We start from the raw sequence: 20884 nt of genomic DNA, 5'->3' as shown, positions 1-20884 counted from the left end.
ACCAGTCTCTACAAGACTAGCTGCGTGGAGGCTGCTCCTACACGAGTGCTAGGAATGTGGGAAGGTGTCCATCGTTTCTTCTGAACTCTCGACCGCGGCTTTGGTCCCCACAAGCCTGCCAGAGGACTGACACAGAAACCATCCTGGCCTTAGAACCTTTCCCCACTGCTTCACAGCAAAGGGAGCTGACGTTTCTGCCATGAAACAGGAGCTCATGGCCCAGCTCCTGAAGCACAATAATTGTGGTTGAAGCGAGAGAGCACGTGAGGGGGATGAACAGGGAGGGAGGCAGTAAGAGCTGAAATGAGTCCCTCCTTCCTACTCCTCTGTGCCTTCCCCACCCATGGCGAGAGAAAGCAGGGAGGGAGCCAGGGCTCACCTGCTCTAACGTGAGTTGCTTGGAGATGGTGTCATTCTCCAGCTTCTTAATCTTCTTCATCAGCTTGTTGACCTGAAACTCCTGCTCCTGCTCCAGATGCTGCTCCAGCTCCGCCTTCTCATGCTGCAGCTGGAAGACAAGAACACGGGTACGGACACTGAGCAACTCAAACGCCATCAATGCCTTGCAAATCCGGGTTTCCAAAGGCTGCGCCACTAAGCTGCTCACAAGCAAAATGGTGCCTACTTAGGCTCGCGTGTGCACAACTAGTAGCTGATTCTTTGTAAACACAGGGCGTCATCCAAACAGTAAATACATAAACCATAATCAAACCCTGTTATCTATTCTAAAAGAGTTCAGTGAGTATCTCTGCAGGGAGGAATTGGGAATCCAGAGATCAGAGAGGGATGCTTTAGAACACTACTGCAGCCCCTTTTAAGTTATACATCATGGACAGAAAGACTAAGGACTTCAGGCACATGTGTGCCAGTGAAGAGAAAGTAAGCTCTCTTCTTCTGCCTTGAGATTTGGGTTTGAACTGACGTTGTCGGGCTTTTATGACCAGTGCCTCTGCCTGCTCAGCCATCTCACCGGCCCAAGGAATTTTCCATGTAGAAACTTCACGCTGTCAGCCATTAATTTAACCATAACCTACTCAGATTTGCATCACGTCTCTAGAAAGGGATGTCACAATCCGAAAATACACTTAGCAAATTATTTGGAATTATGCTATTTCCCAAGGTGCACGTAAGCTGGTGTTGGCAAAAATCAGCAACATCAAGTTTTCTTTGCATAATGAAATCATCACACCTCCTACGTCTTGCTAACGAACCCGGGGTGTGTATGTGGAGCGGGGGGGGGGGGGGGGGGGTGACTAGGGCAGAACCTCTTATATATGCAATAAAAAGTTAATGCTATGATGTTAAACGTAAAAAAAATTACATAATTTAAAATTTTCAAATCAAAAGGAAATTAAAGAAACCCAGGGGTCACAAGGGAGGCCAGAGTCCTCGCTGATAACCGGTCATGATTTCTAGCACGCTCACGGGCGGGTGTGTTATAATTGCAGCGCGAGAGGGACCCAAGCAGGACCCGTGGCGGGTGAAAGACCAATATGCCATACAGACAGAGCTTGAGTGTAGAGTTTATTGAGATAAAGAGAATGGGGAAAGAGAAAACAGGAGGGACAGAACATGAAAGGAGAGAAAGAGACAGAAAGCTGCCTCCTCAGAGAAATGGCAAAAAGTAAGAGTGGGAGTAGGCGGGGCTTGCCTCTTAAGGGACAGGGTACTGTCTGCCAGGCCTGCAGGCATGAGGCAGGGCACAGGGCATGATGCACTGCGCCAGGTTCCCAAGGGGCAGGGCCAAGGTGTGCCTGGGTACTAACAGGGTGGGGGCATCAGTGAGACACAGACACTAATCTACAGCGAGAGTCAGCCCTCTGCTGCAGAACCCCGCAGAGCTGACGGTAATAATGAAGTACACAGAGTTTTAACATCTTTCACTGAACGGTACCGTTCGGCACGAGCAGTGGGGCCCGGCCCATCTCACTCACCTCCATTTTTATACGGAACACAACAGCTCACTGAACGGAGGAGGACAATGCACCTGGAAATCAACAGCTCAGGAACCACACCCAGCCCTTGGCCCCATCCCTCAGTGAACCCAGGACACGCCAGGAAGGCTGCCTTCAGACTCTGCCTCCAGTTGTGTCAAGAGACATATTTGGCATTTGGAGAATCAAAAGATTAAGTCCAAGAAAAATTAGGCTAGCCACTTTCCCTCAGGAGGGGACAGTGGGCAACTGGGAGACCCAGGGCCAGATCACCCCCAAAGGGACACACACTCACATCTGGCAGGGGTTTCTGCTGCTTAGAAGTGCATACTGTCTAAAAGCTCCTTCTCAGTCTGAGGTCATCTTCCACACGGGAAGTGTGTGTCCTCCCTCCCCACAAACAAGCTGGTCACCCTTGCAGGGACTCAAAAAAAAAAAAAAAATAACAGAAAGCAGATGTGAGGGGATGCTTACAGGGATAAATCTATTCTTAGCTCATTCTTGAAAACTCAGATTCTGCAAGTCCATGCAATCATTCAAACTACACGAGTGGCCAGAGCCCAGGCAGAGCTTCTGAGCGGCAGACTCGGAAAAACAAGCAAGGGCTGCCTTCACCAAATACTGCCATTCTGGGCATGTGTAGGGTGCAGGTAAACCCACTGTTAAGATGTCCCCGTGCCTTGAAATAGACTGGAACATTAGGTCTGTCTGCGAGTTAAGGACAAGAGGCACTTAAGTCTTAAACCCTTTAATCCATTTGCATAAAGGTGTTTCTAAATATACCCTCCGACATGTTTTTCAACTGCAGGCATTTTATTAGCTGAAAATGGCTTCTTTAGTTTTTCTTTTCTTCTGTTTTCCTCTGAAAAGAGTATTGCTGCTTCTGCCCCCAGGTAAATTAAAACAATAAAGAATGGAATCTAACCCTGAAAAGCTTCTGGCCCAACCAGCATCATCTGTCAGGGAATGTTAACCTGAGAGGCTCTGGCTGACGGCAGGAAGTCACATTTAGACAGATGTTCAACTGCTGTCAATAGCCGGCAAGGCGTTTCCGTTAAAAGACGACACAGTGAACTTGGAACAAAGGCCCTGCTGCGGCAGGTCGGTGTCCTCCAGAGCCATGCCCTAAGGAAGACTGGAGGATAAAGCTGTCACGACCAGGACAAGGTCCCCAAGTTACACTACCACTTGGAAGCTACCGAGCTACCCCAAGCCCTGACTCTGCCAGGGATTCACGGCTGTCATTGTCCCCCAAGGAGAGAACAGAGTCAGCAGGCCTTCTGCCACCTCTCAGGTGACAGGCAGATCTGAAGCAGGGCACGGAGTTTCCCAGCGGAGGAAACAGAAGAGGAAAAGGTGACTCAGTGCATGAATGGCTTACACGCCCCCACAGCAATGTGATGAGATTTAAGACGAAGGGGAGTGGAGCAGAGAGGGAGGCGGAGCGGGGAGGACGAGGGAGAGGAGAGGGGGAAGAGGTGTGTAGGGTGGCGCAGGTGGTGATTTTAAAGATCTCCAGTTTGCCTCAGATAGTCTGCCTGAAATAGAAATTATAAATTATCCATTTCAGGCAGATTCAGACTGAGTACCCTTAACCTGAAGCCCTCACATGCTCCAAAGCCTGAAACTATCTGAGCACTGAAAAAACCTCTACAGGTAGAAAGTGTCACAACCTGCCTTCACGCCAGAGTAAAACTACAGGGGCACTCAACACTGAGACCACAGCCAGGCTTTGTGCAACAGTCACACTGTGTGATGAAAATTCAATGAACTCTGTGTTTTGACTTGAGTCCTCTTGTCCAGGATACCTCTATTAGTTATAAACAGATAATCCAAACTCCTAGAAAACCTGAAATTCCTTACACCCAGTGTCCCAAGCATTTCAGAAGAGACACTCTCTGTCTCTTCTGTGCCATTTCAAGCCATCCTAGACGGAAAAGGGCTCGGATGGACACCCTGAATCCGCCTGCTGACTCAAATCATAGCTCATTTCACCACAAACCCTCGAGGGAACCTTGTCGGAGGCAGACCTGAGAGCCGCCACCAGAAATGGGCTCCAGGACCCTCGCTGCTCTGTCTCCAATATGGGTGAGAACCTCAACTCAACCATTAAATCTCTAATCTCATCAGGGCCCTTCACACGCTGCCACTAAGGTCTGCAATTCTTATGAAAAATAAAATAATACCAAGTAAAGAAAGCAAGCAAACGCCACAACATGCTAGAAATCAACTACCGCTATTTCCTTAATGCAATTCTACTCTGCTTATTTGGGTGAAAAGGGTTGTTTTGAAAACTAAAGAGTTTAGGAGCTGAGACGGCTCATAATGGCACTTCCAGAGGGTGAGAGTTCTGTCCCCAGCACCCATCAATTACTAATTCATAAAAATGCCCTACAGGCTTGCCTTACAGCCTGAGCTTATGGAGCCATTTTCTCAACTGAGGTTCCCTCCTCTCAGATGGCCACGGTTCCTGTCAAGCTGATATAAATCTAGCAAGCACAGCAGACAACCCGATATTCCAGTGTCCTCTTTAACACTAGAAAATAACTGCCTACTTACTGCAGATTAAGTCCAAAGACATTTGCATCACTTTCAAGTCCTTCTGCAACCTAGTCCAGTCAGCCCCCCGGCTTTGTACCACGCTCACGAGACAGCATGAGCAGAAAGAGACGGGCCTGAGTGAGGGAGTGGCTGTGGAGGCAAATCCTGGGCTGGGGAGATAGCTCAGTGGGTAAAGTGCCTGCTGTGTAAGCTTGAGGATGCTGTTGGCCCGGCACCCATGTAAAGCGTTGGGTTAGGCAGCAGCATGCCAATACCAGCACTCGGAGGGAGGCAGTGTAAAGGGGGATGGACAAGCAGATCTCTGAAGCTCCCCAACTGAAGAGCTAAATCAGAGAGCTCGAGGTTCCGAGAGAAGCCATCTCGAAAAATAAAGTGGGCTGAGAAAATGGCTCCACGGAGAAGCAATCCCCGGAACCCATGTAAAACCATCCGGTGAGAGTGTATGTCTACAATCCTAGTGCTCCTAAGAGAGGTGCGGCAGAGGCAGGAGTCAGGAAACTCTGGGGCTAGCTAACCTGTACACACAGGACCTAGCAAAGAGACCTTGCCTCAATCGAAGTGCAAGGCACGGACCAACACTTGTACAAACAGACGTGCCCACACACATCACACACTTAAAAAGAAAAAAGAAAATAAGTAGAGTGGAGATCTTTTGAGAGAGGGACCAGAGGCCAAGCGGTGGTGGCTCACACCTTTATCCCAGCACTCGGAAGGCAGAGAGAGATAGGTGGATCTCTGTGAGTTCGAGGCCAGCCTGGTCTACAGTGCGAGTTCCAGGACAGGCTCCAAAGCTACCCTGTCTCAGAAAAACCAAAGAGAAAGGTACCGGATTCCCAATGTTGGACATCTGGCCTACATAAACATATGCACACTTATCCAAATACACACACTACACACAGGCACAGACACAAGGTCCATGTCTTTTCCCTCGGTCTTTTTCTCCAAACTGTAAAACCTTCGAAGACCACTCTGGCCTAAGGACGAAGGTGACAACACTGGGGGTCACGCAGGCCCGCTCCTAGCAGAAAGTGGGTCTACTTGCACCTCGTGCCCCTGTCACCTTAGAACTTTGTGTACAGAGCCTGACTCCCACATCCCAAGTTAGTAACACTGGGGTGTAGCTCAAAACACTTCCACGGTGGTGCCTCCCCACGTGCCTCTCGGCACAATGTGCCCCACACTCACACAGCAGTGAGCACTGTTGGCAGGTCCTGTGCGATTTAATGATAGTTCGTGGCACTTTTTAGCACATGACCCTCTAAAAGTAGGAAATCCGCTTGAGGGCGCTGTCATGCCCTGGGCACCTTGGGTAACTTGCTGTCATTTATTTGCTCTCACTTGGCATAGGGAACTGTGACCCTGTGCGCCACATAGGACAGACACTTACCTTCAAAGGCTAGCGGACAGCCAGAAGCCTTGCAGGTGAGGGTTCCAGCCAAGGTCTCTGGTCCCAAACCCTTTGCCCTTAGACTTGACGTAAGCAGCCGGCCACACTGTATCGCCCTGAAGGGCAGTGACCAGGACTCTTTACCTCACAATGTCTCGACAAAGCTCACACAGTGGCTGGATGAATGATGGCACCGGCACTCTTTGCACACTGTCTGTCCTAGAATGACCCTCAGGATGAATGAAAACAACTCGGGAGGTAGAAAAGACACCATGATGGGGGTACCGCATCCACACCAAGAACAAAGCTGTGGCGGTGTCGAAGTTCAATGACACAGCAAGAGGTCGCAGAATGCAAGTAATGGACGCCAGGAGCCGTCACCCCAACCGACAAATACCCCCTTCTCCCTGAGGTCCTCAACCCCCGATTCTCACGGTAGTTAAACCGTGGCTCTTACTTTCTTCTCCAGGGTGTGGCGAGCACGTGCGGACAGGGTGACCCCGAGGGAAGAGTGTGGCTGCTGTATCACATGGAACCAAGATTTCTAGCTTACTTAGGAAATGCAAATCTGTTCCAAAGATGTCACACTTCCGCGGCTCTCTGAGCAGAGCAGGATAACTCGCTAGCACTTGGGCTGGAGTCCTGTACTTTCTCGCTGTATCCCAGCCATTTAGCTACCCTACCAACAAGAGCAGCGGGGTCAAATTCTGTGCCATTTCTCCTCCCAACTGTCTGCGTCCATCTCTCTCAGGACTGCAGTTTCACACTGGCCCTGTGTCGCAGACACCTTGCCCTACTCTGTGGCTTTCCCTTGTACGTGGCTTTCCCTTGTACCCGCCTTACACAATCTCCTAAGGTGTCTCTGACCCTCAAGGCACATCTCCTAGCGATGGTGTTGATTCCTATAGAGATAAATCCTAATGGACAATACCTCCAGCCTTACTTATCGCCACTAGCCTGGCTGTCTCCACAGAGCCAGGGCCTCTGTCCAAAGACCTGTTTTCCCCATCTCGAGTCTAGACGTCTCTCCTGGGCTTCTGACCTTCTGCATCAGCCTACGCCACCAGCTGCTTTCCCACTCTGAAGGATGATGACCGCTTTTCCAGCCATAGGCCCACACCTCTAGGCCTCCTGTGTTCCCACTGATGGCTCAAGTTCATCCAGTCAGGTCAACCTGACACAAAGACGCACACTCCCAACTAGAAACAATAATCTTTCCCTCCTTCTCATAAATCCAGCAAGCTTCGGCCCTGGCTTTAACCTCATGGTTTTTATTCTCCTTTAACCTTTATTTTCCCTGCTATCTGCTCTATCTCGTACTTTGTGTCAAAGCCAGGCCAGAGCAGCTTCTGACCCCGTGCATCTTTCCAGAATCAATACTAACACACTCAAGGACGAATGGAGTGTGTAGACACTCGTGTGCAGTCTTTCAGAGAAACGTGGCAATGTTGGGATTTTCAATTACTGTTATTTTATGTGTATGGGGTGCTTTGCCAGCATGTGTGTCCATACACCACATGTGTTCAGTGCCAACAGGGGCCAGAAGAGAGTCGGATCCCCTGGCACTGGAACCACAGATGGGTGTAAGTTACAGTATGGGTGCTGGAAATCGAACCCGGGTCTTCTGGAATTGCAGCCAGTGCTCGCAACCACTGAGTATTCTCTCCAGCCACTGAGCAATGTCTTATCCCTGCAGAGCTTTCTCGTCTTCTCTCGTCCTCACACTGAACCCGTTCTACGGAGAGCTGCCAAGCATGCTATTTACAGGGGGATTTGGGGTTATACTTTGGCCACGGGTGGGCCAGTGGCATTTCAAAGGCAGTTTAAACAATCCGGCAGTTCTTTGCAGCTGTTTTGTGAATGGAACTTATTTGCTCCATGAAAGGAAATGAAAACCACATAGAGATGAGAGTCTGGTAATTGGGAACGAGAAGCAAGCACAAAAAAAAAAACAACCCTTCCAACTGTTTTGGTAGCTATGATGCAAAAGCAATCTCCCCTGGTCAGTATTATCTCCAAACACCACTGGCCACAAGGACCACCGGTCCAGCCAACCTAATGAAAAACATCTATCAAGGTCTCTTCACCTCCCCCACAGGAGGCGAAGCTGCCATTTGAATGTATACCAAGACATTCTTGACCTCGGCGACCCTGAAATTAACAAAACAGTTTCTTATTATCACTATGTCATGTGATTTTGCTGCCTGCACAAACTGAATGAAATGAGTTACCACTTTTGTAGAGGCATCAGGAAGTAGCCTCAAATCCTAGTTGGCATCTCAGAGGCATAAAGCTCAGGAGTTCTGGGGAAAGCACACCCATCTGGGGGGAGACACAACTTCTCCATGAGGGAGAGGGAGAAAGCAAGGTGTCTTTTCTATGGTTGAGACAGAGCACCACGACCAAGGCAACATTTAGCTGGTCTCACAGTTTCAGAGGCTTAGAGTCTACGATGCTGGAGCGAAGGCACAGCAGCAGAAGAGCCTAGAGCTCACATTTTGATGCTCACAAGTAGGAGGCAGAGAGGGAGCTAACTATAAATGGCACAAGTCTCAAAGCTTGTTCCCAGTGACATACTTCCTCCAGCAAGGCCACCCCTCCTAACGCTACCTAAACCGGCAGCAACTGCGGATCAAGGACTCAAACATTCGCGAGCCTACGGGGGCCATTCATGCCGACCACCACGGCAGCATGGTGGGCAAACAAGAACAACTGGGCACGTTATTTTGCTTCCTTTCCATTTTTATTCCCTTGGAAGAGAAGGAAGAATGCTACTGCCACTGCATGGCACCAGTCTGAAACACTCACCACCGTGAGGTACCGGCTGGCAACCTCCTGGTGCCAGCAGCTTTGCCACCGGTTTCACACAAAACTTCCACGTTTCTACAGATGCTAGAAAACTACTGAAATTATAGAAAGCATTCTAACCTCGGGGGGCCAAGTTAGTAACAAAAATGACACTCAAGAGGCCGGAGAGACGACGGCTCAACAGTTACAGGTATCCACTGCTCTTTACACAGGACTTGAGTTCAGTTCCCAGCACCCACATCGGGCAGCTGCCAATCATCTGTAGCTCTAGCTCCAAGAGGGTCCAATGGCCTTGGTGGACACTGCACTTGCATGCACAAAGCCCCTCTCTCCCTTTCTCTCTCTCTCTCTCTCTCTCTCTCTCTCTCTCTCTCTCTCTCTCACACACACACACACACACACACACACACACACAAACACATACAATTTAAAAATAGAATTGATTTCTCAGTAGAATATAAGTCATTTCCATTCCATCTAAAATGACAGCATTTCCCTCTGGGCCGGATCCTACTTCAAATGCAAATCAAAATAAGACCGTGAACCTATTTGTTGTTTCAAGGTAAGCAAATTGAGAACTGGACCAGATTTTACAAACTGAGGAATATGGAATATCCAGCAGTCCTTATTATCCTCAACTATTCTATGATAAAGCAACAGAGGGTCAGCATGGAGTGAACCCCACCAGGCATTTGGATTATACTGGTTCTTAATGATGGGAGGTAAGTGAGAAACCTTTATCACCCAAGAATAAGTCTGACTGACCATAGGAGCCTCCACGCTACTCCTGACCACGACAGCGGGGCTCCGAGGGCTGAAGTAAGGGGCAGAGATGCGGTTTTCAAGAGGCAAAGACATCCAGTTGACAGAATTTTTAAACCCCATGAAAAGAGTGTTCAGTTATAGAAACAATGCATGTTGCTTGTAAACAGTAAGAGCAGGCAGCCCAACAATGACCATAACCTAGCGGGGTGCGGCAGTGCTCAGCTGTATTCCCAGCACTTGAAAGGCTGAGGCAGCAGAATCATGAGCTGGGGCACGATCGAGACTTTGCCTCAAAAGGTAATAAATTAATAACAGACTGTATGCTCGGCCCCAGCCCAAGTGACTGCTAACACGTTGGAGAACCGTTTTTGAGACTTCTAACACATGCCGCCTATCAGTGTGAGTCTGCTCGTTCCAAGCACCGTATTCATTTCAACTCCACACAATGACAATGCTGCCTTCTCTCTGAGGGGCTGCAGAGCCGCGCGTACGCTATCCTTCGGAAGCTACTACTCTTTCAGGTCAGTCATCACTCATAAAGTAGTCCCACAGAAAAGCAGGCAGTGAGACGAGCTACACGCTGCATGTCTGATAGCATGTAGTTTGCTCTACTGAAGACTCACTTCCCAGGCTGATAGTCCAAAGGGCCCTCACCTACAGTTACATGAACTTGATTTTGTTTTTATATGGGCATCTCAGGAGCAGGTATGGTGGCGGTGCTCCCTTCTGTCCCTGGAGGCCGAGGCAGGCAGAACTCCACTGGGCTTTGGCTAATTGTTCTCAGGAATCTCTTTGAAATGGATACTAAGAAAACATCCAATCCCGACAGAGAAATCACACTGTCCTGTAAACCGGATCTCCAGGGGTGTTTGGGCGGAACACGCTAAAGCACTCTCATGAACAGATCAACTCTGCCACGTGTGTTTGTCTGTGGCACCTACAACAGTCTCCCTTAGCAAGTTTTTATTTCAAAACAGAAATAAACACCTCGAAAGCCATATTAAAGGAATTACACAGTTGGAAAAGCCTATTCAGGCCGATTACTCTTAACAATCTTCCAGATGGAGTAAGCTTTTCCACACTGGGTGGTTCAGAGTTTGAGTATCTGACAAAGGACCGGTTGGCTCCATTAACGAAATGTGTATCAAGGGCCTGGAGGGTGGGGATAAAACACTAGACAGTCCTTTCCTGGAGTTATGGCTCCTCCGACTGGCCAACAAGGGAGGCAGGTTCTTGGGCATGTGTGTATGCCTACTGGGTTAGTTGCTGTGATGAACTATCTGGCTAAAGGTTTGAGGGTGTATGTCCATCACACCGAAGGGTGTGCAGTGGGTGTGTGAAGCTGATCCCGCTGCAGCCTCAGGCAAAAAGTTCAGCTCACTCTCTCCTTCTTAGATAGTCCAGCCCTCCCACGCCCTCGGGGGCGGAGCCACCCCATCAGGATAGGTCTTCCGTCCTCAGCTAAACCTGTCTGGAAATGCCCTCCCAACAGACCTCCTGGCCGATTCTAAACCCTGTCAAAAACTAAGACCAAGCAATACAGCTGCTAGCTGAAAGAACGGGTTTATAGAGCTGTAAAAGGAGCCCCACTTGGGAGACAGGCCAGAAACATCCACCTCCAAGCAACACACTACTGACTACCTTCAAGATCCCAAGACCCACAAGACAATGGTTCAATACGGTTCCACAGTCAAGAGTTTCAGTTTGAAAACATTCTGGAGATAGAGTAGTGACATTGTCAGATGCTAATGTACATACTACCACCAAATTAGACCCCATAAACAGACTTACCACAATGTTTAAACAAGTATAAACAACCAACAAGCACCTAAAGATCTAAAGGCCAAGCCAAGATTCATGAAGAACTGTCTAGGAACATGCTAACTATTCCTTCCCCCGAGAGTTTGACAGTGTGTTCTGAGACTTTCCTGCATCACACTTTATACTGGGTCTCGAGGTGGACACAAGACACTATCACATGAAGTTTCAGACTACATACTACTTTGGGGGTAAGGGGTTCCGTTTAGCGTGTCATACAGTTCAAACACTATTCTCTTTAGAAAGAAAAACTAGTTGTGTGGATTTAGGTTTATAATACATACAAAGTTAGATTTGAGGAATATGGGACAGTCACTACAGTTCTCCAGGGAAGAGGTGAATTCTTAAAACACTGGGAGAACACATTTGAAGCCCAAGCCTCGTCTTGGGCCTGATGTGCCACCATCACTGCTTTCTTCTGCACGTGGCTCTCACATTTTCTCTTTTTTTCATATCTTATCTGAAGGGGAGGGACACCGATGTTAACTGGAAAGGCTATGATAGGTAAATGGGAGGCCAATTATACAAACAAGGCCTCTCGCCCCAGAGATGAACATTTACACACTGGCTAGGTTCTAATTAGTTGTTGGGTGAGAAGCTTCAGCCAGATGCTAACAGCAATGTGAGTTCTATAAGAAAGGCTTCGTGCACTGTGAAAACTGAAGGAAACTGATGGCCCAGCTAAACACGGGAGAAACACCCTGTGACTGTGCCTGTGTCCCTGCGTTTCTAGAAACATCACGCAGAATAAGCCATCGACTGTTGACAACATGGGTCACAGCGGCAAGTCAAATTAACCTCCTCCCTCTTCTTTCTACATCACAATGCAAATGAATAATTTTTTAAAAACTGTGTGCAAAAGCATTCTGCTCTGCACCTCTGCTAATGACTGGCCTGGCCACCTGCATCAGTCCCTTCCCAACAGCCACTGCTGGAATCCACTTTGGTACAAGCTCCAGCACCGTCTTTATTCAATGACTAGGAAAGAAAACGCTAGAAAAGGGAGAGAGTTAAAGCTTCTATACACAGAAGCTTCCTGGAAAAGCCTCTAGGCAAGGAGGAGAGAACCTAGCACTGTGGTGACAAGCTTCTAGTACCTTCTTACAAGGGACCTCGCTGAAACACACTCTTGGTTGTAGCATATGCAACCTGTGTGTGATTCTGGTAAACAGAAAACACAAACGCGTGCTTCCTTCAATGTCATCTCAGCACAGTACAGACGCTTCATATGACTGCCCACCTGCTCATTATCTCAGTATCTTATTCGAAAATTCCTAGGAATTAGCATACAAACTATCGCCGCAGAGCAGTGCTTCTCAACCTTCCTCATGCCGCGGCCCTTTAACGAACTTCATGTTGTGGTGATCCCCCCCACCATAAACTGATCTCCATCACTATTTCATAACTGTATTTGCTACTGTTATGAATCATAATGTAAATCTCTGTTTTTCAATGGTCTTAGATGACCTCTATGAAAGGGTTTTTTCTACCCCAAAGGGGTCACAACCCACGGGTTAGGAACCACTGCCATAGAGGGCTTTAGTTGTGTTTTGCTAATAACTTATGCGCCTACAAACAAGCAAAGAGGCGAATTGACTCCTAACAGGGACCCAAACCGCCCTGCTGTGCTTTGTGAGTGGCTTCACTCCATGACGAGCAAGAGCAATCTGGTCCAGTCAGTACCTCAGCTCACCCACTAGCACATGACCTCACTTCCCCACCACATATGTGAGCGCAGAAGACCCACCTCCGCCTGTGGAGGTGTCTGTGACTCAACTGCAGACTCCACAGCAAAGAAGAAAGGAATCTTCCAGCAGGCGCTGAGCCCTGCATTTCCACAATGTGACCTGGGTGCAGCCCTGAGGAGCCTCATGCGCCTCATCCCACCTTTCCCGAGGTGGGCTCCAGAGTCTGCAGGACCCATACCCCAGCATTCTTAAGTCACAGAACCAAGGCGACAACCACATTAGCACTTGAGAAATGAAACACTCTATAAAGCCATTTTTCCAGGAGAAGGAGAGCAAGAGGGAGAGGAAGTGTGCGGGGCAGGGAAGGTCAAAGAGACCGTTTAGTTTACCTGCATCAGCTTCCGAGAGAGCTCGTTGGTGAGAAACTCCTCTTCTTTCTCATAGTTCACGGCGAGTGTTTCTTTCTCCTTCTGCAAGGCCTGGATTTTCTTGAATAACGTGTTACTGATAAATTCTTCTTCCTGCTCAGCCCTCGCTTGCTGTTTAGAAGAATGAGAAGAAGAAAACAAAAATATGTGGTGAGAACACAGAGAATTTCCCAAATGCAACCGCAGCTCTTATTTCTAGACCTGCCTATTTTAGCACACGAGAGCTCTGTTCTTAGCAGTGAACCTTCACACCCCTACACACAAAGCAGAGGAATTCCTCAGGGGTTCTAGGTACAACTTCCCACTATCTGCATGAACCTTCCTAAAAATGATAGGTCAAATTATCAAAGGCGAGATTTCAGGAGGTACCCCAAGATTGATACCCGAACACACAGCATCCCTTGTGACAGGACCCAGCCTGCGCAGCACACACCCGATTAGCGCAGTCCCTCAATGCCACCACCTCGAATGAACCGAGGCACACCTGTGTGCTCGTGGAACTGTTACAGATGAGAAGTACTGAGTCCTAAAGAATATGTAAGAGGTACTAAGTGCCTACAGGCCCACCGGAAGACCAGAGAGAAAGCTCCCTCGGTTTACTTTCTGTCCCTACTAGGAACTCAGGGGTGGAAGGTGGGGTGACTGCCAAAGCAGGAATTATTGAGTTGAAAAAACACAGTGCGCTGGCAAGATGGCTCAGCGGTTAAAAGCATTGCCTGGTCTTCCTAAGGTCCTGAGTTCAATTCCCAGCAACCACATGGTGGTTCACAAAAACACAGTGGAAACACTCAAGCAAAAGGGGCCAGGCATAATGCAGTGGGTGACAACATTCTTCTGGGGGGGTCACCTCTCATCTCCCCAAAAGCTTTAAAAAACAGCAAAGCATAATCACTCTCGAGGAAAATCCCTTTTAGAAAGAAAGGGACTCAGCTCTACCCAAAATATTAAAAAGAAACAAAAACAAAAACACACCAACCTTTTAACCTTTTGATATATTTATTCCACGTACATTCCTTGAGCTGGTTTTTTTTTTTTTTTTTTGATTTTGAGGTTTTCATTTTATGTGAATAGGTATTGGCCCACATGGATGTCTGTGCACCATGTATGCCTATGGCAGCCAGAAGGCAGTGTTGGTTCCCCTAGAACTAAAGTTATAGGTGACTGTAAACTACTGTGTAAGTGGTGGAAATCCAACCAAGATCCCCCAGAAGAGCAGCCAGTGTGCTTAACTGCTGGGCCATCATCTCTCCAGTCTTGTATTTTATTATTTTAAATAGATACTTTAATTCTACTGTTGGCATTTACAAGCTGAAAGCACACAGCCAAGTCCGGGGGGGGGGGGGGAGCGCGAGCGCTGCATAAATCCCACGCCTCTGCTGACACCAGACAGCCAGAAGGACAGGAAAAAGGAGGCCGGTTTGGGCGGCCACTACCTTTATCTTTAAAGGACTGGACAACCACTCCAAGGCCATCACTACCTCGAGACCAGCTTCCCCAACATAGACCAAGATCCTCAAGGCTTGGGGGGCAGCACACCCCTGGGTTCCATTCTCTCAGTAACCCTAGAAAACAGCCGCCAAAATACACTTGTGATACTGGGACTGAAATCCAGGACTACACAGGACAGTACTGAAGTGTTGAGCCACACAGAGCGTACCCACTCACTATAAAGTCCCTGAACAGCCAAGGATACCAGGAGCAGAACTTGAGTCCCCCAGGGCTTGGTTCCCTTACCTGCTTCATTCACAAGCCCTTGGCCATGATCTTATCCTCCCTGCTACAGACAAGGAAGTAGGAGAGAACTCAACTTTTGTCTTTTAAAGTCACTATTGTACTCTTCTTCCAAATTCAGAAACTTGCAAGATCCCCTGCTCACATGATAGGCAAGAATCCCAAGTATTTACATAGCTAGCTCATCTAGACAGCTAACCCCGCAATCCACCTGTAATCGCCCCAAGCTGCTTGCTTTCCTGGTTCTGACCAATCTAGTCCAATTCTGACTATTCTAAATGTCATGGAAGAGAAAGACAGAGGCATAACTGACGCTGGGCTTAGATCTCAAAAGGGTCACTTGCCACAAGCCAGCATCCAAGCCACCACTTATACACGATCACACATTATCTTAAATGAGTTTCACCACAAGTAGTAAGAGGAGTCTCCACCCAGACCGGGCATACCACCTCCTCCTTCAAGCGGGGCCTACAGGGACAGTAAGAGGTTTCCAGCTAGTACTTCTGACACAGATCAACCTTCAGCCTTCATCTACTTGGCTCCTTCCGTCTCATCATTTCATGTCGAGTTAAAGGGATGACAGACTATAGTTCCTTATCAACAAGAACTTTAAGGGCAGATGAGGACTCGCGGTTGCCCAAGCCTAGGGAGTGGCTGCTACCGTGTGCCGATTGCTAGCAGAGCTGAGGGGAGCATCTTGGAACTGGGTAGCATGGACAGTTCTGAATATACTAGCTGCCACCAAAACATACGTTCTAAAAGGGTGACTGTTATCCTTTTTTGTATTATTAAAAAAGGACTCTGCGAATTAACAAAGCATGTTTGACAGAGCTGTTTTTCTACATAATTCTTCCCAGGCAAAGGAGCACGTTTTTTTTAAGTTACTGTGATGTTCCTTCCCAACTGACACGCATGGGGGTGAGAAGCCAGGTCTGTGGGAAAAAAAGATAAAAGATTTACCGTTGAAGAGGAGTCATTTATTTCTTGGCAAAGCACATTAGTAGAAAATGCTACTCTGAAACCCTGAGTAAAAGTAACTATCATGTTGACAACTATATGAAGCTGGATGTCCTGGTGCGTACCTGTAATCCCAGTATTTGGGAGGCTGAAGAGGGATCACAATGAGTTCAAAGCCAGCCCGAGCTACACAGCAAGATGTTGTCTCAAAAGCCCAGTGAGGCTGCCAGAGCTTATGAAAAGCTCCTTCAGCTTCCTGGCAGTTCTAAGTTCTAGCTGGGGCCATCTGGTTGGCACAGGTTATGTCAGACACGAGTTCATAGTTGAAGAGAAAGGTAAGATGTATTCAACACTGCCTCGGAGGATAATAATGTTCTGAGAAAAATCTGACATGGCATCCAGCATCCTGCTGGTATCCTGACGGTATGGGTAAACCTGATCACGACAGAAGCCACACATCACAGAAAAGCATCCTACGTCCATTCAATCCTCCAGCAGGCTTTGCCCACAGTGTGGGGCATCATCTCAACTTTACATCCCAATCTTAAAACAGGCCCTCGGATCGAATCTGTACAGAGTCATTGTTGTAGGCATTCCCTACAGGAGGTCAGGACAAAGAGCAAGCCCGGGCGCTAGTCCCAAGACACCAACAGTTGACAGAGGGAGATAAATCAAGTTCCTGTGAAATCTCATCCTCAGGTTACATCAGCTACCCCCCCCCACCGCCGTTATCTGAAATATTTGAAAATCTCAGTGCCCTTAAGCACGTCTCAGTTCAAAACTAAAGCCTGCATCTCAAAGCTCAAAGCTGAACAAACAAATCCAGGTTTATCTCTCTCTCACTGTGAAGTCTCAAACCAAAATGTAAGCAAGCACATCGGGAACGCAGGCAAGAAAAATGTCTTCATTGTTCTGTGTGTCTGTAGAGTTGAAGATGAGGAAAAACACACCATTCTGTCTTCATATCCAGTACGAATCGAGTTGCTTAGCAATGAGGACATCTGAGTCACGGACCAGTGTCTACACAACATGCTGGTCTCTGCCACCAGTGAGCTCTCAGTGTCTACCGAGGTGAAAATGGACCCTACCCTCACCGTTATCCTTTTCCTAGCCTACCAAACAGAATCCCAATATACTAGAAAGTGAATATAATCAAAGGGAGAGCTGGATCAACTCCTCTGGAATAGCAAGCATGGAGCGACCCTTAGATGGGCTCTTCTCAGTCACCATCACTTGGGCAGAGATCTGTCGGCGGTGCCTACGGTGGTGGCCTCACTCTCAGCCTGTTACCCACGGCATTCTGGAGAGTTCCAAAACTATCTATTAGAGCATTCATTGCTGCTGAGGACATCCAAGGGCCTGAGTGAACCAGAACCCCGCAGGTGGATGTAACACCTGCGAGGTCAAAAAAAAGGCGGGCCGTATTCCCAAAGCACGAAAGTACAGGCACACACACATGCATGTGCTTGACCACAGCTTCAGGAAAAGGCTCTAGGCAGAGCAATGGTCAAGTGGCGATCAACAGGACTCAGTGCAGTGACTTAAGGCACTACCTTGACATTGGCTAGTGATCTGTTTTAGTTACCAAGAATTACGAACTGTCACTGCTTAGGAATCCAGACAGGATCCTTTTACTACTGCAATCGTTTAAATTAAGACTATACTTGTATATGTTACTTTAATTATTTTTAAAAAAATGATTATTCTGGGACTGGATGGATGTTGGGCGGTTAAGAGCACTGGCTGCTCTTTCAGATAACCGGGGTTTCAGAGACTCCCAGAACTCACAGCTGGCTTACAATCCCATCTCTAACTCCACCTCCAGGGTGTCCAATGACTTGACATCCACACACCTAGACACATAATAATAATAAACATTACGATTGCTATCCTGTTGTCTAGTCATTTAATGATCTAAATTTAACCCTTTGGGGGGCACCTGTGCCCTGTCAGAGACATACAGGTCAGAGGAAAACTTTGTGGGAGTCCACCGTATGGGTTCCAGGGACCAAATTCAGATTGGCAGCGCACTCTCTTGTTCCCTGAGTTGCCTTGACATCCCCAGATCTAAATTTTAAAAAGTATAAAAGTCTTGCTTAGCAGTTGGGGAGCTGGGGGAGGGACAGAGTTTGAGGCAAACCTGGTCTATATGGTCAGTTCTAGGCTATCCTGGGCTACAGAGTCTTTGTCTCAAAATAATAGTAATACCAAAAATTAGTTTGAATGCCATCTGATGGCATATTGTTAGGGCAGCAAGAACCACCCAACACACTGCCAGGCAACTGGATAAAACCCCATTCTTTCTAAACTGTCATTTTGTGAGGTAGTTTGCACTTACTGACTGCCCCAGCAGATGCTCAGAATTTAACAGGATCCCTGGAGGCTGACAGCTGGTGGGTCTTAAGGGATTAGCTTACACACTGGCTAAACCAATAGGTTTACCACCACAAACCACTTTCCTGCAGAAATCTGTTTAAGGAAGGCGGCGGTGAAACCAAACACAAGCCAGATGTCCCACCGTCCCAATGTAAAGCTCAAGGAGGAGTCCCATTCAACACCCGAGGACGGCAATTCCTCACCCGGCTGTACCAGCTGACGCATGCTCCCTCCCATCCTACGCACTAGTCCGCAGCAAAAGCACTTACTGATTCTATCCCAGGACAGCCACATAAGCATGCAAGTGCACACTTGTGTGAGTGCAAATACACACACACACACACATACACACACACACACACACACACTGAGAAACAGACCGACTTGCAGACTCTTCATGAGTAGTGCTACGGTACCACCAGGCTCAGACTCTATCCCAGACTTATAAGACTGTATCCCAGGTTATAAGACTGTAGGGCGGGAGACAAACAATATCCATGGTTGCGTGAATGTCACAAGTACATCTCACGCTACTACATGAATCCAACACCCAAATCCATGAGCAGGTCACAATGAAACCCTTGTTTACTTGTGTGGGTACATCACAAATCTATGAAATGGGCTGGTCTAACAGGTCAGTGACAGACAGACCACACAGGGAAAGAGGGTCATATTCAAGATGAAAGAAGCAGGCTACCTGCTTCACAAGACAAGTATGTGGCAGCCACCTCTAACTGTGTGGCCCCAGTGGGGTCTTGACTCCTTCAAGGCATTGTCTTCTCCCTTATTAAATAAATATGTCACCTCCCTCTGAGGTGCTGGGAAGACACACTGCAGTGATTCGGTTGGGCTGGGGAGATGGCTCAACTGGTCAAACACTTAACACATAAACGTGAGGACTGGGGTCTGGGAGCCTGGCACCCACATAAAAAGTTGACCACACTGGTATCTTTTGGAGTCTGAGACAAAAAGATTCTTGGTTCCTGCCTGCCAGTCTCACCAATCAACAAGATTCATATTCAGAGGGACTCTGTCTCGGCGGGGGGTAGGGGGGTGTTGTAGAGTGGGCTTGGTGGCACTAGGTCACTCTAAACATAGCACTCAAGAAGAAGAGGCAGGTGGATCTTTGAGTTAGAGGCCAGACCGGCCTATATTGCAAACTCTAGGCCAGCTATGGTGACACAGTGAGACCCCATCTTAATAAGCAGACGACACACAAATAAGGTAGGCCATGATTAAGAAAGACACCTGACACCTGGTCTTCATACCATGTGCACAAGTGAGTGTGAGCACAAACACACACACACACACACACACACTTCAAGTATCGAGTTCACCACAGTACCTCCGTTTCCATACAAAACTCATACACAAGCGTTCACAGAAGCATCCTTCAGAAGAACCATTCGTGAAGGCCAAGAAGTAGAAACTACCTAAGTGCCCACCTACAGAATGCCATCACATCTCCAAGAATGAGGTCAGGATCCATATTACCACAAGGCAAATCTGGAAAATACTACACCAACGAGAGAAGCCAGTCATAAAAGGTCACCTGCTATAGGATGCCACATCAAAACCAAGCAAATCCACAGAGACAGAAAGAACAATAATAACTGACTCCAGCAGAGTGTGGAGAATGAGCACTAAGAGGGTGGCACCTCTTCGGGGTGAAGAAAGAAGTATTGTTTAACCGGGTGTGCATGGTGGCACAGACTCTGCAGGAGCTCTACACACACCCCAGTAACCGACATTGGAGTGGAGGGCATTCTCTGCTTTCCTGATGCCCAAGACCTTGAGCTTGACCTGAAGTGCCACCCCCATGACCTGGGCAATGAACCACCTGGAGGACAAGCCTGTATCTCTCTCCTGCCAAGACAAACACGAGGCTTGAGGCGGTTTTGGTATCAGAGGAGGAAAGGGGCAGATGGACGGGAGAGGCCCTGTCTCCATGCATGGAAGGAACCATCCTCAGCCTCAGAAGAACTGGGAACCACCCTCGGCCTCCACCGCGTGCCCAGTAACCGACCCTGGTCCACAGTTGCCCCCAGACACTGCGGGTCAGGCACACAAAGACCCCTCCAGCTTAGAAGACGGACCATGAGGATGGGAGAGTAGGTACCACAGGCCCTGAGAACAAGGTGACAGAAACCCTCAGCTGGACGAATCTACAGCCTGCAGGTCAAGGAAAGAAAGAATCCCAGCAAACCCCCGGCAGCTGGCCTAGCTGCTGAGTAGACAGACTCAGCTGAAGCTGGATGCCCAAACGGAGGAGGTGGTGTGGTATGAACGGCACTGACTTCGGGTTGTGCACAATGTTCACCATTCACTCAGGAATGACAGAAATCAGAAAAATGCAAGCATGCACACACACACACACACACACACACACACACACACAAAATCAAGTTGTAAATTTTAATCAATAGAAAA

At 48.1% G+C, this 20884-nt stretch overlaps 1 protein-coding gene across 1 annotated transcript in view; it reads right to left on the bottom strand.

The window, feature by feature from the left end:
* The window catches only part of Ccdc6 (coiled-coil domain containing 6), a 98977-nt gene that overhangs the window by 42441 nt on the left and 35652 nt on the right, over positions 1 to 20884 (bottom strand). The window contains exons 2-3 of the mRNA XM_057751639.1: positions 13352 to 13501; positions 380 to 508 (exon numbers count right to left, since the gene is read on the bottom strand). Coding sequence (XP_057607622.1) covers positions 380 to 508; positions 13352 to 13501 — 279 coding nt within the window. The remainder of the gene's footprint in view (positions 1 to 379; positions 509 to 13351; positions 13502 to 20884) is intronic.

This window comes from Chionomys nivalis, chromosome 19, assembly GCF_950005125.1.
Source record: "Chionomys nivalis chromosome 19, mChiNiv1.1, whole genome shotgun sequence".
In the NCBI taxonomy this organism is placed as follows: Eukaryota; Metazoa; Chordata; class Mammalia; order Rodentia; family Cricetidae; genus Chionomys; species Chionomys nivalis.
This window is presented reverse-complemented; position numbering and strand designations above follow the sequence as displayed.